General features: G+C 40.0%; 6 protein-coding genes across 16 annotated transcripts in view; 2 read left to right on the top strand and 4 right to left on the bottom strand.

Moving 5' to 3' along the window:
• Positions 1-1,264: 1,264 nt before the first annotated feature.
• Positions 1,265-5,592, bottom strand: LOC127565478 (cytochrome P450 4ae1). The gene is made up of 6 exons (XM_052004128.1): positions 5,394-5,592; positions 5,075-5,214; positions 4,835-5,013; positions 2,845-3,301; positions 1,678-2,225; positions 1,265-1,605 (listed from the first exon to the last, which is right to left on the bottom strand). The coding sequence occupies exons 3-6, from the start codon at positions 5,004-5,006 to the stop codon at positions 1,265-1,267; spliced, it is 1,518 nt and encodes a 505-aa protein (XP_051860088.1). The 5' UTR covers positions 5,007-5,013; positions 5,075-5,214; positions 5,394-5,592.
• Positions 5,593-6,360: 768 nt separating this feature from the next.
• On the bottom strand, positions 6,361-8,493 carry LOC117567580 (cytochrome P450 4d2). The gene is made up of 5 exons (XM_034247661.2): positions 8,131-8,493; positions 7,679-8,065; positions 7,545-7,614; positions 6,870-7,429; positions 6,361-6,801 (listed from the first exon to the last, which is right to left on the bottom strand). Exons 1-5 carry the CDS (start codon positions 8,288-8,290, stop codon positions 6,431-6,433), a joined length of 1,548 nt encoding a protein of 515 aa, XP_034103552.2. The 5' UTR covers positions 8,291-8,493; the 3' UTR covers positions 6,361-6,430.
• Positions 8,494-8,767: 274 nt separating this feature from the next.
• On the bottom strand, positions 8,768-9,407 carry LOC117565879 (NADH dehydrogenase [ubiquinone] 1 alpha subcomplex subunit 7). Its single transcript, XM_034245260.2, has 2 exons — positions 9,235-9,407; positions 8,768-9,124 (listed from the first exon to the last, which is right to left on the bottom strand). Exons 1-2 carry the CDS (start codon positions 9,295-9,297, stop codon positions 8,876-8,878), a joined length of 312 nt encoding a protein of 103 aa, XP_034101151.1. The 5' UTR covers positions 9,298-9,407; the 3' UTR covers positions 8,768-8,875.
• A 100-nt stretch (positions 9,408-9,507) lies between these two features.
• On the top strand, positions 9,508-10,633 carry LOC117565677 (ribosomal RNA small subunit methyltransferase NEP1). The gene is made up of 2 exons (XM_034244949.2): positions 9,508-9,758; positions 9,824-10,633. Exons 1-2 carry the CDS (start codon positions 9,591-9,593, stop codon positions 10,412-10,414), a joined length of 759 nt encoding a protein of 252 aa, XP_034100840.1. The 5' UTR covers positions 9,508-9,590; the 3' UTR covers positions 10,415-10,633.
• Positions 10,634-11,068: 435 nt separating this feature from the next.
• On the bottom strand, positions 11,069-12,457 carry LOC117565760 (28 kDa heat- and acid-stable phosphoprotein). Its single transcript, XM_034245056.2, has 2 exons — positions 12,305-12,457; positions 11,069-12,204 (listed from the first exon to the last, which is right to left on the bottom strand). Exon 2 carries the CDS (start codon positions 12,028-12,030, stop codon positions 11,395-11,397), a length of 636 nt encoding a protein of 211 aa, XP_034100947.1. The 5' UTR covers positions 12,031-12,204; positions 12,305-12,457; the 3' UTR covers positions 11,069-11,394.
• An 855-nt stretch (positions 12,458-13,312) lies between these two features.
• The window catches only part of LOC117577642 (homeotic protein female sterile), a 28,220-nt gene continuing 23,221 nt past the window's right edge, over positions 13,313-18,311 (top strand). For 5 of the 11 annotated variants that reach the window (XM_034262519.2, XM_034262516.2, XM_034262515.2 and 2 more), the window contains exons 1-2: positions 13,967-14,060; positions 14,952-15,192. The gene's annotated coding sequence lies outside the window, so the exon portion shown is untranslated. Of the gene's footprint in view, positions 13,373-13,965; positions 14,061-14,951; positions 15,193-18,311 lie in introns of those variants that run through there. The other 6 variants (XM_034262520.2, XM_034262518.2, XM_034262511.2 and 3 more) reach the window with 4 other exon arrangements.

The raw sequence follows: 18,311 nt of genomic DNA, 5'->3' as shown, positions 1-18,311 counted from the left end.
GCAAATTTTTAAATAGCTATTAAACGTACTCTATACATAAATGTTTTAAATGTCTTATGCTCTAAGAGAACCAATATCCCCCAACCCCAACCCCAACCCCCTCTCACCCTAGCAACAGTTTGTTATGTGAATAGGTGAATAATGAATGTTAGTGTTACACTATGTGGAATATATATACATGTATACAGCAAAGATATATATGTTATATATGAACATACATACATATATTTTGGAGCGAACTCAGTACCAAAATCTGATTGCGAATTGTTGTTAAACTCAGGGCAACAATAATACTATAAACGCCAAGTACAATTTACAACAACAACAACAACAACAACATATATAAATAACAAAGCTTATAGATCCCCTTCAGGGTCGAGAGCTACGATATACTACTATTACAAAAAAAAAAAAAATAAGCCCTAATTATAAAAATGAAAAATTGATTGGATATAAGCAAAATACAAAATACAAGAAAAAAAAGAGGAAAAGAGGAAGTAAGAAAGAAGAACACACATAATTGTTGAATGTTTGTTATGCATTTGTTTTATATACATACATATATATAATTTTCATTTTGTTTATTTTTTTTTATTTTTGTTTTTTACATTTACTATTAGACTAATTGAATAGTGAAATAAACTTGTGTACCTATACTATATGAAATATATGTATTTTTAGTGTATATACAACTGTACACATACATACATATAAACACTATATACATACATATATATATACTAAGTAGATCCATTAAATGTTACGGACACGTGTGAACACTTTTAGGGCAATGCACTCGAGCACTCGAGTGCCGCAACCATTCACAAAATGATGCTGCACACTCGTTTGTGTGTTTGTTAATCGCCACTAAAAAAAAAACAACAACAACAAATAAATTAATAAATAACAACACAAAAAATATATATACATATGCATTTACAAATCCATTAATAAGAAGTGAATTCAATGCGCTTGGGTGAAAAGTTTTGAATTGTGGAGCGCTTTAACGCACTTATCGATTAGCAATCGATTGGCACCATCGCTGCAATCGGAAATCGGATTTATGTGAAGAGGACACTCGAATGGCTGTTGAAATTGACGCTCAATTTTACACGCAATATCTTTGGAAGTGTAACCAACAAATAAAACAGCTCTCAAGAGGATTCTTCTTTTCTTACAATAAATATAACATTTGGTATATTAGTATTTGGTTTGTCTGCAAATTTATCTTGGTTTTTATATTAACAAATATATATGTATGTAGCTACGTGTACACGCGTGTTTTCAGCCCAAAATTAACACCCGTCACGGAGCGCAGCACCAGTTTAATGGAGGGCTTGACTTCCTTGCCCAGGGGCAACAATTCGAATTGCCGCAGCACCTTGATGACAATCGTTTTTAGTTCGAGCAACGCAAAACGCTGCCCAATACAATTGCGTGGTCCGGCACTGAAGGGAATATAACTGGAGAAGCCTTCGTTAGTTTTATTGGCCGCCAGATGTCGCTCCGGCCAGAAGCGTTCCGGATCCTCGTAGAACTTCTCGTCGCGCAGCAGTTGCCAAAGCAGCACAACCACATTGGTGCCAGAGGGCAAAATTGAATCACCTGCAAGTAGACGTAATTTGTAGATCTCGGATATTGCATATATATATATATATGTATATTGTTTTTGGTTACCTATTACTAAATCTTTTTCCAGGCAGCGTCCCACCGCTGGAATGGGCGGAAACAGGCGCAACGACTCCTTGACCACAACATGCAGATACGTGAGCTCCACAAAATCGCCATAGACAACGGGACGTTGCAAATCGGAGCCATAGTGCGTGTGCAGCTCCTCGAAGAGCCGCTGCTGCACTGCAGCATGCCGCGACAGCAGATACAGGCAAAAGGAGGCAGCCGAGGTGGTTGTGTCGTGACCCTCAAAGATGAACGTGCTCACCTCGTCGCGTATTTGGACATCAGTCAATGGCGCATCCGCATAGCGCGCCTGCAACAAGGTGTCCAATAATGCAGCTCGCTTCGGCAACTCTTGTTCCTTCTTCTGCTGCTGCTCTTGCTGCTGTAACAGTTGATGACGGCGCCGCTCGATGATGTTGTCGGTGAAATTGCGCAGCAGCTGCACAGCAGCCACCTGCTTGCGATAGCCACTAGGCCAACAGTAGCGAAATAATGTGGGATGCAGCAACAGTGGACGCACAAAGCGTGTGGCCAGCGTATTGGTTACGCTGCAAGCAATGAAAAAAGAACGAATAAGAAAGCTGCAGGCAATAGAGCTCTATAGTGAGATTACTTTAAACATTTTAAGAGAGCAGCATATACAACAAATTGTCTTAAAAGTATCAAAGACTTTAATTAACAGCACCCGTTACATTTACTAGCAGTCATTCAGTTAACAGAGTCGTCGACTGTTAAACAACAGAGGCGAGCCTCTTGATTTGAGGGCAACTGAAACAGTACCAGATACATTTACATTGCAATCGTTTAACAGCTTTGTTTAGTTAACAGAGACGTTATCTGCTAAACAACAGAGGTGAGCCTCTTGACTCAGCGAGCACTTCTGCTGTGAACAATTTGAAGACGTCTGGAAACAACACTTAACAGCTCCAGTTACATTTACATACATTGCGATCGTTTAACAGCTTTGCTTAGTTAAAGAAACGTCTGTTAAATATTAGAAGCATACTCCAGCTATAAAATAATGGTGGTGATTTCGATAATTATTAATATCTGCTATCACTTACAATTACTGAGTTGTAGGGTGTTCATACAGACAGACAGACAAAGTTGAATAGTTTTCTAAGGCACTTTATGGAGAGATTGGATAGCAAACTAATGTGCACCTACTCTTTGACAGCCTGCACAACCGGCGAGTCCACATCCAGCTGGGCATTGATGCTGACGCCCATCGCCGCCTCGCCAATAATATCAAGAGCCATCAGTCCCATATATGGATATATATTGATTGCCTGCTGATCGTTGGCCAGTGGCTTCAGTTTCTCCACAAGCACATTGCACTGACGATCGAACACATCGATGTACTGTTCCAATATGTTGAAGTGAAAAGTTGGCGTGATGATTTTCCGCATCGAGTGCCAGCGTTCGCCACGACTCAGCAACAAGCCATCGCCCAGCCAGCCACGCAATGCACCATAGACGATGCTTTTGCGCAGCTGCTGTTTGCTCAACAGCAAAGTCTCCACCAGGTGCGGCTCGGCGGTAACCAGCACCATGCGTCCGCATGTAGTTGCCACAAAGCTGCGTCCATAGCGCTGAACGTATTCAGCGAACTTCTCATGTAAATCTGCAAAGAACAAGAGTTCAGGTCAGTTGGTCATACTGTGGAAGACTTGCTCAAGCTTCATGTGAATCGATGTAACTGCACATGAAAATCTTTATTATATTTTCTATTAACCTAATACTATTACTCAATATTGTTTTCTATATAATTCTCGATACCGATCTCCAAGATTTTTCCTAATTTGTTCTTAGTTTTTCCATAAGCGCTCTTCTGAAACATAAATTACTTCTGTCTGTTTCATAATAAAAAAATATTTATAAAAAACAGTTCATGAAACTCATTATAAGAGTTGAGAGCGACGATTATTTCACTGCCCAAGAGTCGGGTTATAACTTACGAAGCAATACAAAAAAGTTATGTTCATAAAGAAAAAGTTCAAAAAATGTCAAATTGTGATACTTAAGTAGAAGTTATAGAATATTCTGTAAACATATTTGTTTTATTCTATTACTCATTTATATTGAAATAACTTCTATTCTACCACATTTTATTTTTCTACTTATGAAGTTTGTAAGTTTGTTTTCTATAAATAATTCAGTATATTTCAAAATCAAAAAAAAAAAAAAAAAGTTCATGAAAAACCTTAAAATGTTATTCTCCTGCCTAAAGAACCAAAACCAAAAAGTTGATTCTTAAAGGAAACGTAAACAAGTAAGAAAGCTACAGTCGAGTATACTCGACTGTGAGATACCCGCTACCCATTTTTAATAAAGGCAAAATATTGCGGTATCATTTTCAAAATATACCGAATATACTGCAAAATACTAAAAATATACCAAATGGTATATTTGGTATATCGATATAGTACACCATTCAAAATTTACCCTAGACGGCACAATGTCCCAGATTGTCGGCCAAAGCAACTCAGACCCCTAGTAAGTAGGCGTTTTTGCCCATACAAAAGTATTTCTTTAATAACTTCCAAAATTGTTATCTGATCGCAACCAAATTTGCAGGAATCATAACTTCTATAGTTGTTATTGTATGTACCAAAATTCGTAACTCTAGCTTTTAAATTACGCTTGTTATTCGATTTTTTTGATTTGTGGGGGCGGAAGTGGGCGTGGCAAAAATTTGAAACAAACTTGATCTGCGTGCAAACATAACAAATGCTGTCGAAAAAAATTAAAGCTCTATCTCTTATAGTCTCTGACATCTAGGTGTTCATACGGACGGACGGACAGACACACAGACGGACATGGCTATATCGTCTCGGCTGTTGACGCTGATCAAGAATATATATACTTTTTAGGGTCGGAGATGCCTCCTTCTACCTGTTACATACATTTCCTGCCGGCACAAAGTTATAATACCCTTCTACCCTATGGGCAGCGGGTATAAAAATGTCAAATTATCCTACAAACATACATATATATTTGTTGTATTGAAAAAAGTAATATTCTATTCTTCTACATACTCATGAATTTTGTGGGTTATCCATTATCCAGTATTAGGTTCATTTAACACATTAGAATGGAAATAATATTCATGGCATCGAGTTTATACTTTCGCTAACAGGTATTGAATGGCACTTACTATCCGGCTGAAAGTCACGCATCTGCCACAGGGCTCCAGTTATGGGCACATCGGAGACGTTGGGCGCCAAACCATTTAATTGTTGACGATATTTCCGCTCCTTGAACGCCAAATTCAGGAAGAATCGCAGCAGCCAAGCCAGCAGAACTGTCACTATCAGCATAAACAACATGATTGTACTGGAATCAAACAAATATAACTTTCGATCGATAATTTCCGAAAAGTATTGCATTTGTTTACCTGTTTAAGTCAATTACTGGTTATATAGTCCACTCTAACCCATCATTTTATAAATACTTTAAGAATTTGTATTATCTTTGCGATTAAGCTCAACAGTTTACGTTATTTTTATACCACAGTGGAGGCTGAAAGTTAGCTAACTAAAACAAATGAAAGAAATTAATATATTTAAAAACAAACATTCAAGTCATTTGTATTACATAGTTATAATAGTAGTTGTTTTTTGTAATATTTTCAAATAATTTTATTTATCACATATGTGAGTATCAAATTAGAATGTATTGCATATGCAGCTGCAGCGATAACTTATGGGACTCACTGTCTTTGTTTTTATTTTTGAAATTCTGGTCTCTTTTTACTGTCTAAACTTTAGACTCTAAAGTTTGCTGACAAATGCACAAACGTAAAAAACTATTGTTTTCTTTTGCTTGCAAATTAAAAATTAAAAGTGCTCACAAAGTCGAATGCATTTTTGGAGAATGAAATTTACGGCTACCGGCATGCAACCGCTCTCCGAGTGAACTGTCAATTGTTTTTTAACAACAAACGCAAGACTAGTGCTCGACCATTACATACCCTGTAGTTAAGGGAGAAAGTACTTGATAACTTACTGGAAGAGGTTAATTTCCACACCGCTATATCAGATCATCGATGGGCTCTAATTGTGTAATTTACGTAACAATCGGTACTGCTAGCGATCCTATCGAAATTTACGATACTCCTAGGCGACCCAAAGTGCAACAAAGAGGGTATGCAACAAATAGGAACAGAGACAAAAACAAAGATGGAGCGAGCAAGAGCAAAAACAGCTGTATAGCTTTTGATTACCTCTTATCAAAGAGAATTACTGCGCGGCACGTAAATACATAAGAACTTTTTGGTATGCAGTGAAGAGCAAAATAATTGTTTTTCAATCAATGAAACGAATGCGGGCAAATGCTATTGGCAGCCGAACAGCGATAATTTCTAGTTTATCGATAATCTTTATAGTCCGTTGCAAGTTTCAACCACAGCAAAGCTAATGAAATAGACAGAGACAGAGCGAGAAAAAGTGTAACAGCTGCAGAGCTGCTGATTAGCTCTTATCGATGAGAATAACTGTTTGCAGTTAGTAAACACATAAATATGCATTAATTGAAAGTGGGTACAAAATATATGGTTTATATATTAACGAATCGTATGCCCTGTTCAATGCGATGAATAGCAGTTACAGCAATGATGGCTATTAATATATCGATATGCTCGATAACAGTTGGCAAAGAAAACGAATTGGACAGAGACAGAAATAGATCAAAACAGCTGTTCGTTGAGAACAGCAAATTGTAAATATTATTTATTGGTAATGCAAAATAACTGTTAACGCCGTCGCAGACCCAAATGTATGCCATTGGCCGAACGCAGGACGAGACTAAGCATGGGTCGCGGCTCTGGCCCTAAAGGCAGCAGCTCAAAGTGCTGCAGCATCCTGCTGATGACGCACTTCATTTCGAGCATCGCAAACTTTTGGCCAATGCAATTACGCGGTCCCGCCGAGAACGGGATATTAGCATACGGATGTGGTTGTTGAGGTGGAAGCGTCGTCTCAGTCGATACTAACGTTGCTGTCTCTCCGTTTGCCGCAAACCGCTCGGGACGAAATTCATGAGGCGCCTCAAATTCCCGTTCATCGCGCAGCAGCGCATACAATCCCACTGTGTAGTTGGTGCCAGCCGGAACGAGTTTGCCACCTGTTGAAGCAAAACAAAAAACGGAAACTTGCAAAACAGCGGCTGGCAAAACAAGGCACATCACTCACATATGTTGACATCCTCGGTAAAGTGGCGTCCTATGATGGGCACAGGCGGATGCAAACGCAGAGACTCCTTAATCACACACTCCATAAATTTCAGCTCATTAAGATCACGCAGCGTCACTGCCTCTCCCTTATTCTCCTTGCCCAGCACTGTGTGGATTTCCTGGAGCAAACGTTGCTGCACTGCCGCATGTCTCGAGATCTCGTAGATGCAGAAGCTAATGCCACTGGTGGTAGTGTCGTGGCCCTCGAACATGAATGTGTCCACCTCCTCGCGTATATCCTCATTGCTAAGCGGCTCGCCGTCAATTGTGGCCTGCAGCAGCACATCCAGCAAGGCCATGCGACGTTTCTGGCCAAGATCGTCGAATTTATCGTTGTCCCCTAGACGCTGTTCGTTGACGAGCATCTCGCGACGCTGATGTATGACGGCCTCTGTGAAGTCGTGCATCGTTTTGATCAATTGATCTTGCTTGGCAGCCAGACGCGGCTCTACCAATCGAAACATCCAGTCAATGCGCTGCCATGGCTTGATGAAGCGCACCGTGATGATGTTTGACATACTGCGGAAAGAGTAAAAGCTATCAGCGAGGAGAAACTAAGGACTTCATAAACAAAACTTGTTCAGAAGTGAAACATTGGAAGGAAGACTTCCGCTGCCGTTTCTAAGTTACTTACTCGAAGACGGCACGCACGTAAGGCAGCTCTGGACTCTTTTGGGCATGCACCTTGGTGCCCATGGCGGTCTCTGCAATGAGTTCATCACATAAACACTTTTAAACACCATTCTTTTCTTTTAGATGTCGCTTTACCTGCAATAATGTCCAGAGCCGTAAGACAAACGATGGGAAAGATATTGAAAGCGGTTTTGCCATCCGCATGCTGCTGCAGTTGCTCTACCAAAATGCTGCTCTGCTGATCAAAGATATCCACAAATTGCTCCAGGATCTTAAAATGAAACGTGGGCGTTATGATTTTACGCCGCGAGTACCATTTGCGACCGGTACTCATCAAGAGGCCTGTGCCTAACCACGGCAGCATCAGATTGTACAAACTGTTCTTGGTAATGTGCTGCGGACTGCTCAGGATGACCTCAACGTCACGAGGATCGGTGGAGAAGACAGCCAACTGATTGAGGATCCATACACGATACATGTTACCATATTTCTGGCAATTAGCCACCGCATAATCCATGACGCCTGCACAGATCGTTGCAATCGATTTAACACTCTCTCGATTGAATTCATTTGCTTGGATTACTCACGTTCTCCGTCAAGTCCACGATAAAGCAGCACATTGCCCAGAAATGGCAACGCCGGTGGACCACGCATATAATGTAGCATATCATTGCGTCGCTTTCGTATCAAATAGTCCCAGAGCAACAGACAGGGTATGCCAAACAGGAGCACCATTAGCCAGAGCATTGTGGCCAAGTGTAGCGAAATCAAGACAATCCAACGCAAAATGCAATTGGCAACTGAATCGTTGCCTCAATTAGCACTGCTTATAGATTAAGTTGTCACCTTTGCCACCCACTAATAGATGCATTGGAAATACCCGATTCGAATTTATCATCTGCCAGTCGAGTTGCTTTACTTATTTGCAATATTTATACACGCCAGATGTTTTTGCAGTCATAAAAAGCAAGTGCACCATTTAAGCGTGTCAGATGCACAAAGCCTCATCAAATGGAGCAATTTACTGGAAATTGTCAGACACAAGCTAATAAACTAAACAAACATATTTGCAGCAATGCTGTAAATCTTAATCTGAGAGACCTTTGAAGCTGTACCAATCAAATCACTCATAAAGCACTAATAAATTTGAAATATTACAACCATTGCCATAGAAATGGGACTGGGGATTCCCCCCAATTATTAGAGACTGGCGAAAGCACTTGGTGGATTTGAAATGTTTTCTATTTTAAGATAACTAGAAATGTAATCATAAACACAGTTGGCTGTGTGCATTCATTTGCCATATCTCCGCCAGTTGCATCGTTGCCTCATTTAATCCCATCCATAGACCTTGCCGGGCGTTGGCAATTTGTTGCCAGCTGGCTTCGCTGCATCTCCGGCGGCTTCCAACAGCTGCTGTTGTTGCACCAGATCAATGGGTGGATTCACTTCACGGCGTGCGTCGCGTGTGCAGTAATAGTTGGCCGAGTAGATGTGCGATGGGCCATCGGGAATCTCTGGCGGTGGCTGTGTGCGATCGGCCAAGCCATCCTCAAAGCGCAGGGCAACGGTGTGTTCACGCTGGAACACCAAATAGAGAAATATATCAATGACAATTCCACACTTACATAACGTACGACACCGCACACAGATTGGATCGTCATTTACGGAAGTTTGTGTGGCATACTTACGCCCAGCAGAAAGGCGCGCACGCGTTGCAAGAACGGCGCTATATCACGACGAATGGCAGCCATGTAGAATTGTTATGATTTGCAAAAGCGACTCTTCAATTTGTCAACAACAGATGTCAAATCAAAATATTGCACAGTTCGTTTTAGTGATGGCAAAGCGAGTAGCGATAGCAGCCGATAGCTTAAACCGATTGTAGACAATGGCACTTGGGTGTGACCAAGCTCGTGTTTGTGGTATACTTTTCGGTATAGTTATGGAACATAGCAAAACGCGCATTGGTTACACTGTTACACAGCACATGGCATTTGTTTTTGTATTCAATTTGTTGGCGACAAAAGAGTATTAAGGAAACATTATGGGTGGCCAGGGCAAAGTAATAAATCGCAAACGGAAATTTGTGGGCCGCAAAGCAGACGATCCGGAATTCGATTTGGACAAGAAACACTTCAAAGTACTGCACGTGAATGCCGCCGAGAAGCGTCTGATCATAGTGCTCGAAGGCGCGCAGCTGGAAACGGTAAAGGTGCGTTGTATGCTTAACTGTTGCCATGAAATGAACACGTTTTAATCAACAATAACAATTTACAGGTGCACAACACATTTGAGCTGCTTAACTGCGACGATCATGCGGGTATTATGCGCAAGAATCAACGTGATCCCGGCTCCTGTCGCCCTGACATCACACATCAATGCCTCCTCATGCTCTTCGATTCGCCACTGAATCGCGCCGGCCTCTTGCAGGTGTTTGTGCGCACCGAACACAATGTGCTTATCGAGATCAATCCGCAGACACGTATACCGCGCACATTCAAGCGTTTTGCCGGCCTCATGGTGCAGCTGCTGCACAAGTTTCAAATACGCGCCAACGACACATCGCGACGTCTGATGAGTGTCATCAAGAATCCCATTACGGATCATTTGCCTGTGGGCTGCAAAAAATATGCCATGTCCTTCTCGGGCAAACTGGTCAGCAATTGCCGGGAGCTGGTGCCGCATGGCGAGGAGGGCAGCAAATCGTATGACGAACCCGTCGTCATGGTTATCGGCGCCTTTGCGCATGGAGTGCTCAAGACAGACTACACCGAGGAGCTCTTCTCCATCAGTAACTATCCGCTGTCGGCGGCCATCGCGTGCTCCAAACTCTGCAGCGCTTTCGAAGAGGTCTGGGGCGTTGTATAGAGTTCAAATAATAGACTTAGTTTTACGTGTAGTAGACAAAAATAGTTTGCTTTCTACTAGATTATTGCTATAAATATATACATATATTATATACAATAAAGATCTTTCAGTCTGGGAGAACAGGGGGAATCTGTACTCAGCTTATCAGCCTACTCATCGATAATCTATAGAAACGCTTTGCGTATAAATATTTCATTTCTTACTTTCGCACACTCATATGTAAAAAATCATTACTTGAAATCAAAGGTTTAGTGCAGAAAAGAATATTATTGTAATCAATTTTTATTATTTAAAATGTAATAAAATCATTATTTTGGGTTACGGCTAAAAGAAAATCAACGTAGACAACGGACATTGAAATATGAATATGAAAAATCAATTATAATTTATTTAAAAATTGAAAAAAAAAAAAAAAACTTATCAATTATATTAGCAAGAGAAATTCGATCATAAAGTCGAGAATGCTGGCTGAGCCATTAATTAAGATTATTCGCTGTATAAATAATTCTTTTTTTGTTTTAAGTTGCACTTTGGTGGAACATTTCAAATCTTCGGAGCCCAAGTTTTGTTCATACAAAATCGCAGCGTATACGGAATTCTTCTAGCACAAACTTAAAGCTGTTAAAAACTCGAGCTAAAAGCGTGTTAAGAATATTGCTAGTTCATATACATGTGTATATATAATTTTATTTATATAATTCTCAATTACAAAAAGACTGCGTTAAAAAATAAGAGAGGATAGAAAATAAATTTGTTTGTCGTTAGACATTTGGGATTTTGAAACTTAACTATATAAAGTTTTTGTTTTATTTGTATATACCAATTATTTGATGGATCATGATCAAAGAAACAAGAAACGCGAACTGATCTTAACTAAGCGTCCCAATTGCCACAATCCCAAATTGCGAGACTGTTTTTTTTCGTTTTGTTATTAATTTCGCAGTTGTATTTTGCTGTTTGCTTGGTCCACAAAAAGGTGACTACTTGGAGAGCGGCTTCTTGCCCAGATCGGTGGCCGCCTTCTTCTCCGCCTCGCGTTTGGCAGCTGCCTCCTCACGTTGCTGCCGGATTAGGGCGAGACGCGCCAGATCCGCCTTCGCCTCGGTGGTTTTGCCAGCCGCATGCAGTTTCTCGTAGCGCTGTCGTGCCTTCTGCTTTTCGATCTGTTCACGTTCGCGACGCGACAATTCGGGTTTGGCGCCACCGCTGCCGCCAGTGGAATCATCGATTTTGATTTGCGATAGCTTCTGTGTGGCCTTTTTGGTCACACGATTGGGATTCTCGATTTCGATGAGCGAAGCCACGCCCTTCTTTGCATCACGTGCTTCTGACTCCGAATCATCATCGGAATCATCCTCCGATTCCTCATCCGATGAGCTGCCCTGTCGCTGCTGTTGCTGCTGCTTTTGTCGCTGCTGTGGCCTTGCGGGTTTGCGTGCTGATGATGTTGCTGTCGCTGTTGCCGGCTGTTTGGAGGATGAGGTGCCGGCCGCAGTTTGTTCCTCTTGCTCGCTGCCACTGGAGTCACTCTCCTCCTCGGACTCCTGTTGCAGCTCTTCGGGCGATGTAAAGTGGCGGCTGCGGCCTTTGTGGTTAACATACTTTCCTCGTGGCATGACGATCTACTGCTGCTGCTGCTGCTCTTATTGCTGTTGTTGTTGCTGCTGATGTTTCTGTTATTCGCTTGCACTTGTATTGGTTTTGTGCGCGTGTATCTGTATGTATGCGCACGCGTTTATATATTGCCGCTAGAATTTTCGCCTAAACAGCAAATGGCGTCGTACCTTGTGCTGAATTTTGTTAACAACAAAAAAAATTAAAAGGTAAATATATTGTGTTTGTGTGTTTACGCCTTTTGTTACTTTGTTTCTACAATTTTCGTACACTCACTAGATTGATGAGTTCAGTCACTTTTTTCTTTAAAAAACAAAAAGAGCTTTCTTTAAAGCTGCTTTATTTAACACCTGTGTCGGGGTGTGACCACAAAGCCACAATTCGAAAATATACGCGCAAATATACCAAAATATAGATATCCTGAGAACAGTCACTTGGTTACTCTTCATTTAATAACACATTTGTAGTATGACACTTTGCAGAAAGCTGATTCAAGTTTGAAAATACCGAAAACGCACTTATTGGTATTTTTTTTGTCTTTGTTATAGCCTATCTCCACTGCGCCAAAAAAAATGTTACGGTCGCCCCATGTAAAAACCCATAAGAAAAAAAAGTAAGTTCGAAACGTAAAAAAACTGAGTGGGTTTTGAATATTGGCTATTGCCGTACCAACTATAAGTTTTTTAAAGCTTTCGCGGAATTGTTCTAATTGGACGTTACAGACCTATCGCTTATCGATTTCCAGGTACTTGCAACTATAAATTCGAAGCAGCTGATTAGCGATGACACTACAACACTCTGTTATATATAACGTTGCAAGGCTGTTATATATTTGGTCTTCTATTCTAATTAATGTCTATTAATTATTATTATTTTTTTATCTATTAATTTTTTTCATTTTATTGAGTTTGAAAATTAAAAAATAGTATTAGTCATAATAAACAAAATTATATTTACAATAGTTTGCAGTACTGGTAGTTTTGAGTAACTTTGCGATCATGAAGTAGTAATTTCTATACGTTTTAAAAATATTAAATTTCTTTGCTCTATTTAAATAAACACACAAACGGTTTTCAAGATAAATTGTTTATAAAAATAAATTAATGCTGCACTCATTCAAAAGAATTTATTCAATAAAAAATAATTCATAAATATAAAAAAAACATCGATGTTCCGCATGAGAAATCGATATTGAAAACATTTTCGAAAAACATCGATATGCTCAAGGGTTTGACCGATGTTTCTCCACCTCTAGCGGTCACGCTGGTGCTGAAATGAACACGAAAAAATGTGCTAGTCAAAACTAAAATGTAGATAATAAATATATGTAAATGCTGAAAAATGGTACAAGCGGCGCACAGAAACCTAACTAAATGAATATTCAGTTAATTATAGTTTTGGCATTTAGGTTGCATAGTTGCTTAGACTGCAAAAAGGCATAAAACAGCATATTTCGATGCAACAAAAAATATTGTGACAGCCATTTTGTTTCCGTCATTACGTTTGTTCATCGTGCATTTTTTCATGCGTGCTGCTGCTGCTCGTCGCTTTTGTCACACACATACTCCAAACACACATACAGATACACAACACGTACACATCGAAAATCCACAACCACAACCATCGGCAGTATTTGGCTTTGCCATTGCCACCACCGCCACTGCGACTACGAACGAATGAGCGAACGAACACTGAGCGAGATAGACGCTTTCGATATATCGCACATGCACAGTGTCCGCTCTCGCGCTCTCAGTAACTTACGAAGCGTTAGTACGTCGGCTGCATTTACACTCACTTCCTAACAGCATTGGGTGTGAGCAGTATCGCTATATGGTAGTTGGTGTACGCGTGCGCTCGCCTTTGCTTGTGTTGTGCATGTGTGTGTGTGTGTATTCGCATTTTGAGTAATTTCGAAAAATTTTTGTATATTTGATGGCGACAACGACGGCTGCTTTACTCACAAGAAACGCGCGTATGTCGAAAATTGTAGCGCGTACGTATATCGGTGTGTAGAAATTGCTAAAAAATTGTGGTAAAAACTAAAAAAAATTATATAAATTATTAAACAAGTGTTAATTTAATATAACGCGCTGTGAATTTTACTCAAATTCTATGAAAATATAATGCATTTTGCGCCAAAAATGCATTTGAAAATGTGAGACTTCAATGGACATGACAATTTTTTTCATTTTACTTTTTTTTTTGGTGGTGGCAACGAACAGCGCAACCAGCCACAGCACTGTAGAAGAAGAAGAAGCAGGGCTGACTATCTGTCGCTGAGTGTGTGTGTGTGTGTGTGTGTGTCGTAGCGTGTGTTAGTGTGTCTTTTGTGTGTGTGCGTATGCGTGCGTTTAGCAGCAGCAGCAGCAATAGGCAGTGAATATTAACAAAAAGAAGAAAAACGAAACGTAAAAAATTTTAATGAAAATACACGTACACCAACAAACAACAACATTTTTAATACCAAGCAACGAGAGAGCGCGCAAAAAGTTTCACTTGAAATATAAATATGTATGTGTTAAATATATATACATATATAAGTGTATATATACAAATATATATGTATTTATATATTTATTATTATATTACGTGTATGTACCGTGCATACGTTAATACGTTATGTAGCCGTTGCGCGTATGCATATGACTGTAAATGTATACGTGTGTGTGTCGCGCTGTTTTGCCGCCGCTGTTTTTAACTTAACGTCTCGTAGTTTATCGTAAGAGCTCGCATATCGGCTACGTTATGCCGTTACGTCGTGTGCACACTTTGTTGACGTTCTCTCTCTCGTTCGCTCGCTCACTCTCGCCGTTCCCGTGTGAAGGCAAAATCAACAATAATATTTTTGGTGCAGAAAAGAAACAAATAAGAATGCAATTCAACTAAATAAGCATATAAAATATATATATTATTTTTTTTACAGTTGCACTTTAACAATTGTGTGAAATTTGCGTGTTGTATTTGTTAATTCAAAAATATTACAACCAAAAAGAAATCAATCAAGTCAGCGACGACGAAGTCAAAGCAAATTACAAAAGTTCCCCTATCTAAAATAACAACAAATAGCCCGCTATAAAAGGAAATCGCAACCATCAAACAACAAAAACAAATTTTGGATACGCTCATAACAACAAAAGCAAGAACAACAATAACAATAATCAAATGTAAGTGAAGTCGCCTCCAAAATGAATGCAACTCAACTAACAGCATGTCGCACGTGGCGCATGCCCCACTCAACGAAGTATCGCGCGTTTCTACCTTCTCTCCGCCCTCTTATTCTATCTTCTCTTGAAACAACAAGGAAAACAAGTGCTAATTTATCGATCGATCGAGTTTTCTAATGCTGAAAACTGTTGCTATTTAATTATTTTGTTTTATATTCGCGGACACAGTGTCGCCTTTGATATTTGCAGCATATTTGTTGCACGCGCGCCCTTAACTACTAGCAACCCTTTGGGTCAGAAGAGAAGTAAAGAATTGTATAGCAGCTGCGTTACGTTCTTTTTCTATTTCTTCGTTACCCTTCGATATAAGATTGTCAATTCTAATTAATAGCAGAATCAAGAATTGTTTTGTTTACTTTGAATTTTTGTCTGCATATTCGAATATTTATAGAATAGAAGTTGAAGTGTTAAGTGTCGATTTTTACGCTATTTAGAATGCAACTCAATTCGATAGGTTTGATGTCATATCTTATTTATCGGAAGAGGGAATGCAAAATCTAAGCACAACCAAAAAGTGTAAACAAAAATGTGGCCGGCTTTTTGCGTCGTGTACGATTAATGTGCTAATTTTGCCGGTTCTTCATCTCATGACGTCTTTCTGTCTGTGTCAGTGTGTGTGCGTGTGTGTAAGTTTGTATGTGTGACAATTGCATTTGGCGCGCAAAATTAAATATCTTTAGCTGTGATATATTTTAGACGGTTTCTGTTTTTGTATCGTGTATCTGATAAATTCAATTTGCTTTGTGTGGGTTTTGATTTCTTATTAGAAGGGAGCAAAGTGGGTGAGTTTTGGGGAGGTGATGTGGAATTTCATTGATGCTTTTGCTGCTTGCTGTCAACGTCGACTGCAGATGCTGCAGTTGGCTATAAACCGGCTTTAAATTCGTGCCACTATTAGCACGATTTATTAACCTAGAGGCGCAGCGGCAGCGCAGCATTCCACGCTCTTCTCTTTGATTCAATTCGACACTTCGACTCGACTCGTGACGTAGTCGGTACATACTTGCAGATACAGCGAACACCACCACCATAACAGCAACAACAACAGTAACAATTGCTGCTTTTGCCGCCTGGCTTTTTCACTTTCGAACTCTAGAATCGAAAAAAGAGACACTCAAACCAACAAAGTTCTCTCGCTTTGCGGCTCTCTCTGGTATTTGTGTATGTGTGTGTGTCTCGTGCCGCTGCCGTGCCGCCATATTTGCATTTGGAATACGTATTACGTAGCGCACTGTGTTGTCTCGCTCTAACTCAAGCTAGATGCCCTAAGTGCTCAGTCACGACATTCTGTCTGTGTGCGTGCGTGTGGATCACTTGTATTTTATTTATTTAAATAAATGCTTTTTTTGTGCGTAGTTCAAGTGCATGAAGGCGCAAAAAATAATAATTAATGAATGTGTTGTGTGTGTTGTTTGTGCGCTTCTTGAGTTTGAATGAAATTCTTGTACGTCGTCTGCGCGTATTTTTAGCGCACATTTATTTTGCTTTTGCAGCAAGTGACGATGCGAGAACAGAACACAACACACTATGGTTGACCTTTTGTTGATAAACTAACTCATGGCATCGTCGCTCTGTGTGTGTGTGTGTGCAGACAAATCATTCTTGCCATCGTCTGTACTTGATAAATCGAATAAACGTTTTTATGTTACTCCAGCGAAATTAATTACATGTTAGTATTTCTCTTTTTTGCCGCTTCTCTTTTTCACCACAACCCCCGCCCGTTGCCCATTTGCGGCGCCCACAGAGTCGAATGCATGCCATTGCTAGCGGCCGCTTCTTCTTCCCTAATTCGACGTCATCGTGTTTGCCTTGAATTCATATTCACACGCGAATGTATGGCGCGGTCCGTTACATACACAAATGCAAACACGAAGTGCGACGAACACTTGCGCGCCTCGGCCATCGGGTCTCGGCTCGGCTCTCTGCCGAAACACACGAACAAGCTCACGTTCGTGTTGCTGGATGTTGTGTTGTTGCGTTCTACGTAAAATTTTTGTTGAAAACTCAAAGTCGTCTACTGTACTACATAATTACAACAGCGCAGCGCGGACATCAGCACGTTTGCTGTTCGTGATGGCTGTGTGTGTATGCGCGCGTGTATGTGAGTGTGTTTGTGTGTGTATGAGTTGTCAGTAAATGTTTTGTTTTGTTGTGAGAATGAATGAGATAGTGCAAATGAGAGATGAAGATAGAGAGCGAGAGACGATAGAGAGAGCACAAATCGTCGTCTGCTCTGTGGCTACTGCATTTGACTTGCGTTGGCGTTTTTTTTTTTTTTTATTTATTTACTTATTTTTTGTGTTTCTTAACAAAACACAAATAATTGCGCGTTATAAAAATATGCATTGTATGACGGTCAAAATGCATACGTCATTTGTTGACGACTCTATGTGTGCGTTGTGTTGTTATTATTTCTATGTTCTTCCGTTTTTCATTTCGCGTCACTGAATTTTTTTTAAGCGGTCGGCAACAAACCGTAACCGCAAGTTACAGTCGGGCAAATACAGATCAAAAGCAAAGTAGCAATCATGTTAACAGTGGTTTAAGTTGCAAATTTTACGCAATTAATTTATGCGTTTGAAATTTTTTTTGTTTATGTATATATACTTTCGAAGTTGTTTTTCGAAGGTGAAAGCCCAAAAAAATGTGAGAAATGCCGGCCGGCAATAAACGAATTAAATGCACGATGTATTTGCCATTAAATAATACTTACGCGTTTTGCGAATTACATTGTTTACCATTTGTATGGAATTTATATAAAGCAGAAGTTGCTTGGCTTAAACCACTGTGCGGGCAAATAGTAGAAGTATATGTCTGTGAGTGCAAGAATTACGCGTGTGTGGGTTTAGCGGCCATCGATGTTTCAGGGAGAATTCCCCTTGCTCATTTGTTACCCATCCTTCCCCAGTTAATAATTGTGAGGGTGTTAAAACCCAAATTACGTATGCCTTTTTTGTTTTCTTGCGCTTACGTTTGTATATATGTATGTTTGAAGCTGTAAAGTGCAACAACAACAAACAAAGAGATTTTATTATGCATGAATCATGTTGCTACTGCTG

This window comes from Drosophila albomicans, chromosome X (assembly GCF_009650485.2).
Source record: "Drosophila albomicans strain 15112-1751.03 chromosome X, ASM965048v2, whole genome shotgun sequence".
In the NCBI taxonomy this organism is placed as follows: domain Eukaryota; kingdom Metazoa; phylum Arthropoda; class Insecta; order Diptera; family Drosophilidae; genus Drosophila; species Drosophila albomicans.
Note: the sequence above shows the minus strand (reverse complement) of the source record. Positions and strands in the feature narration are given on the sequence as shown.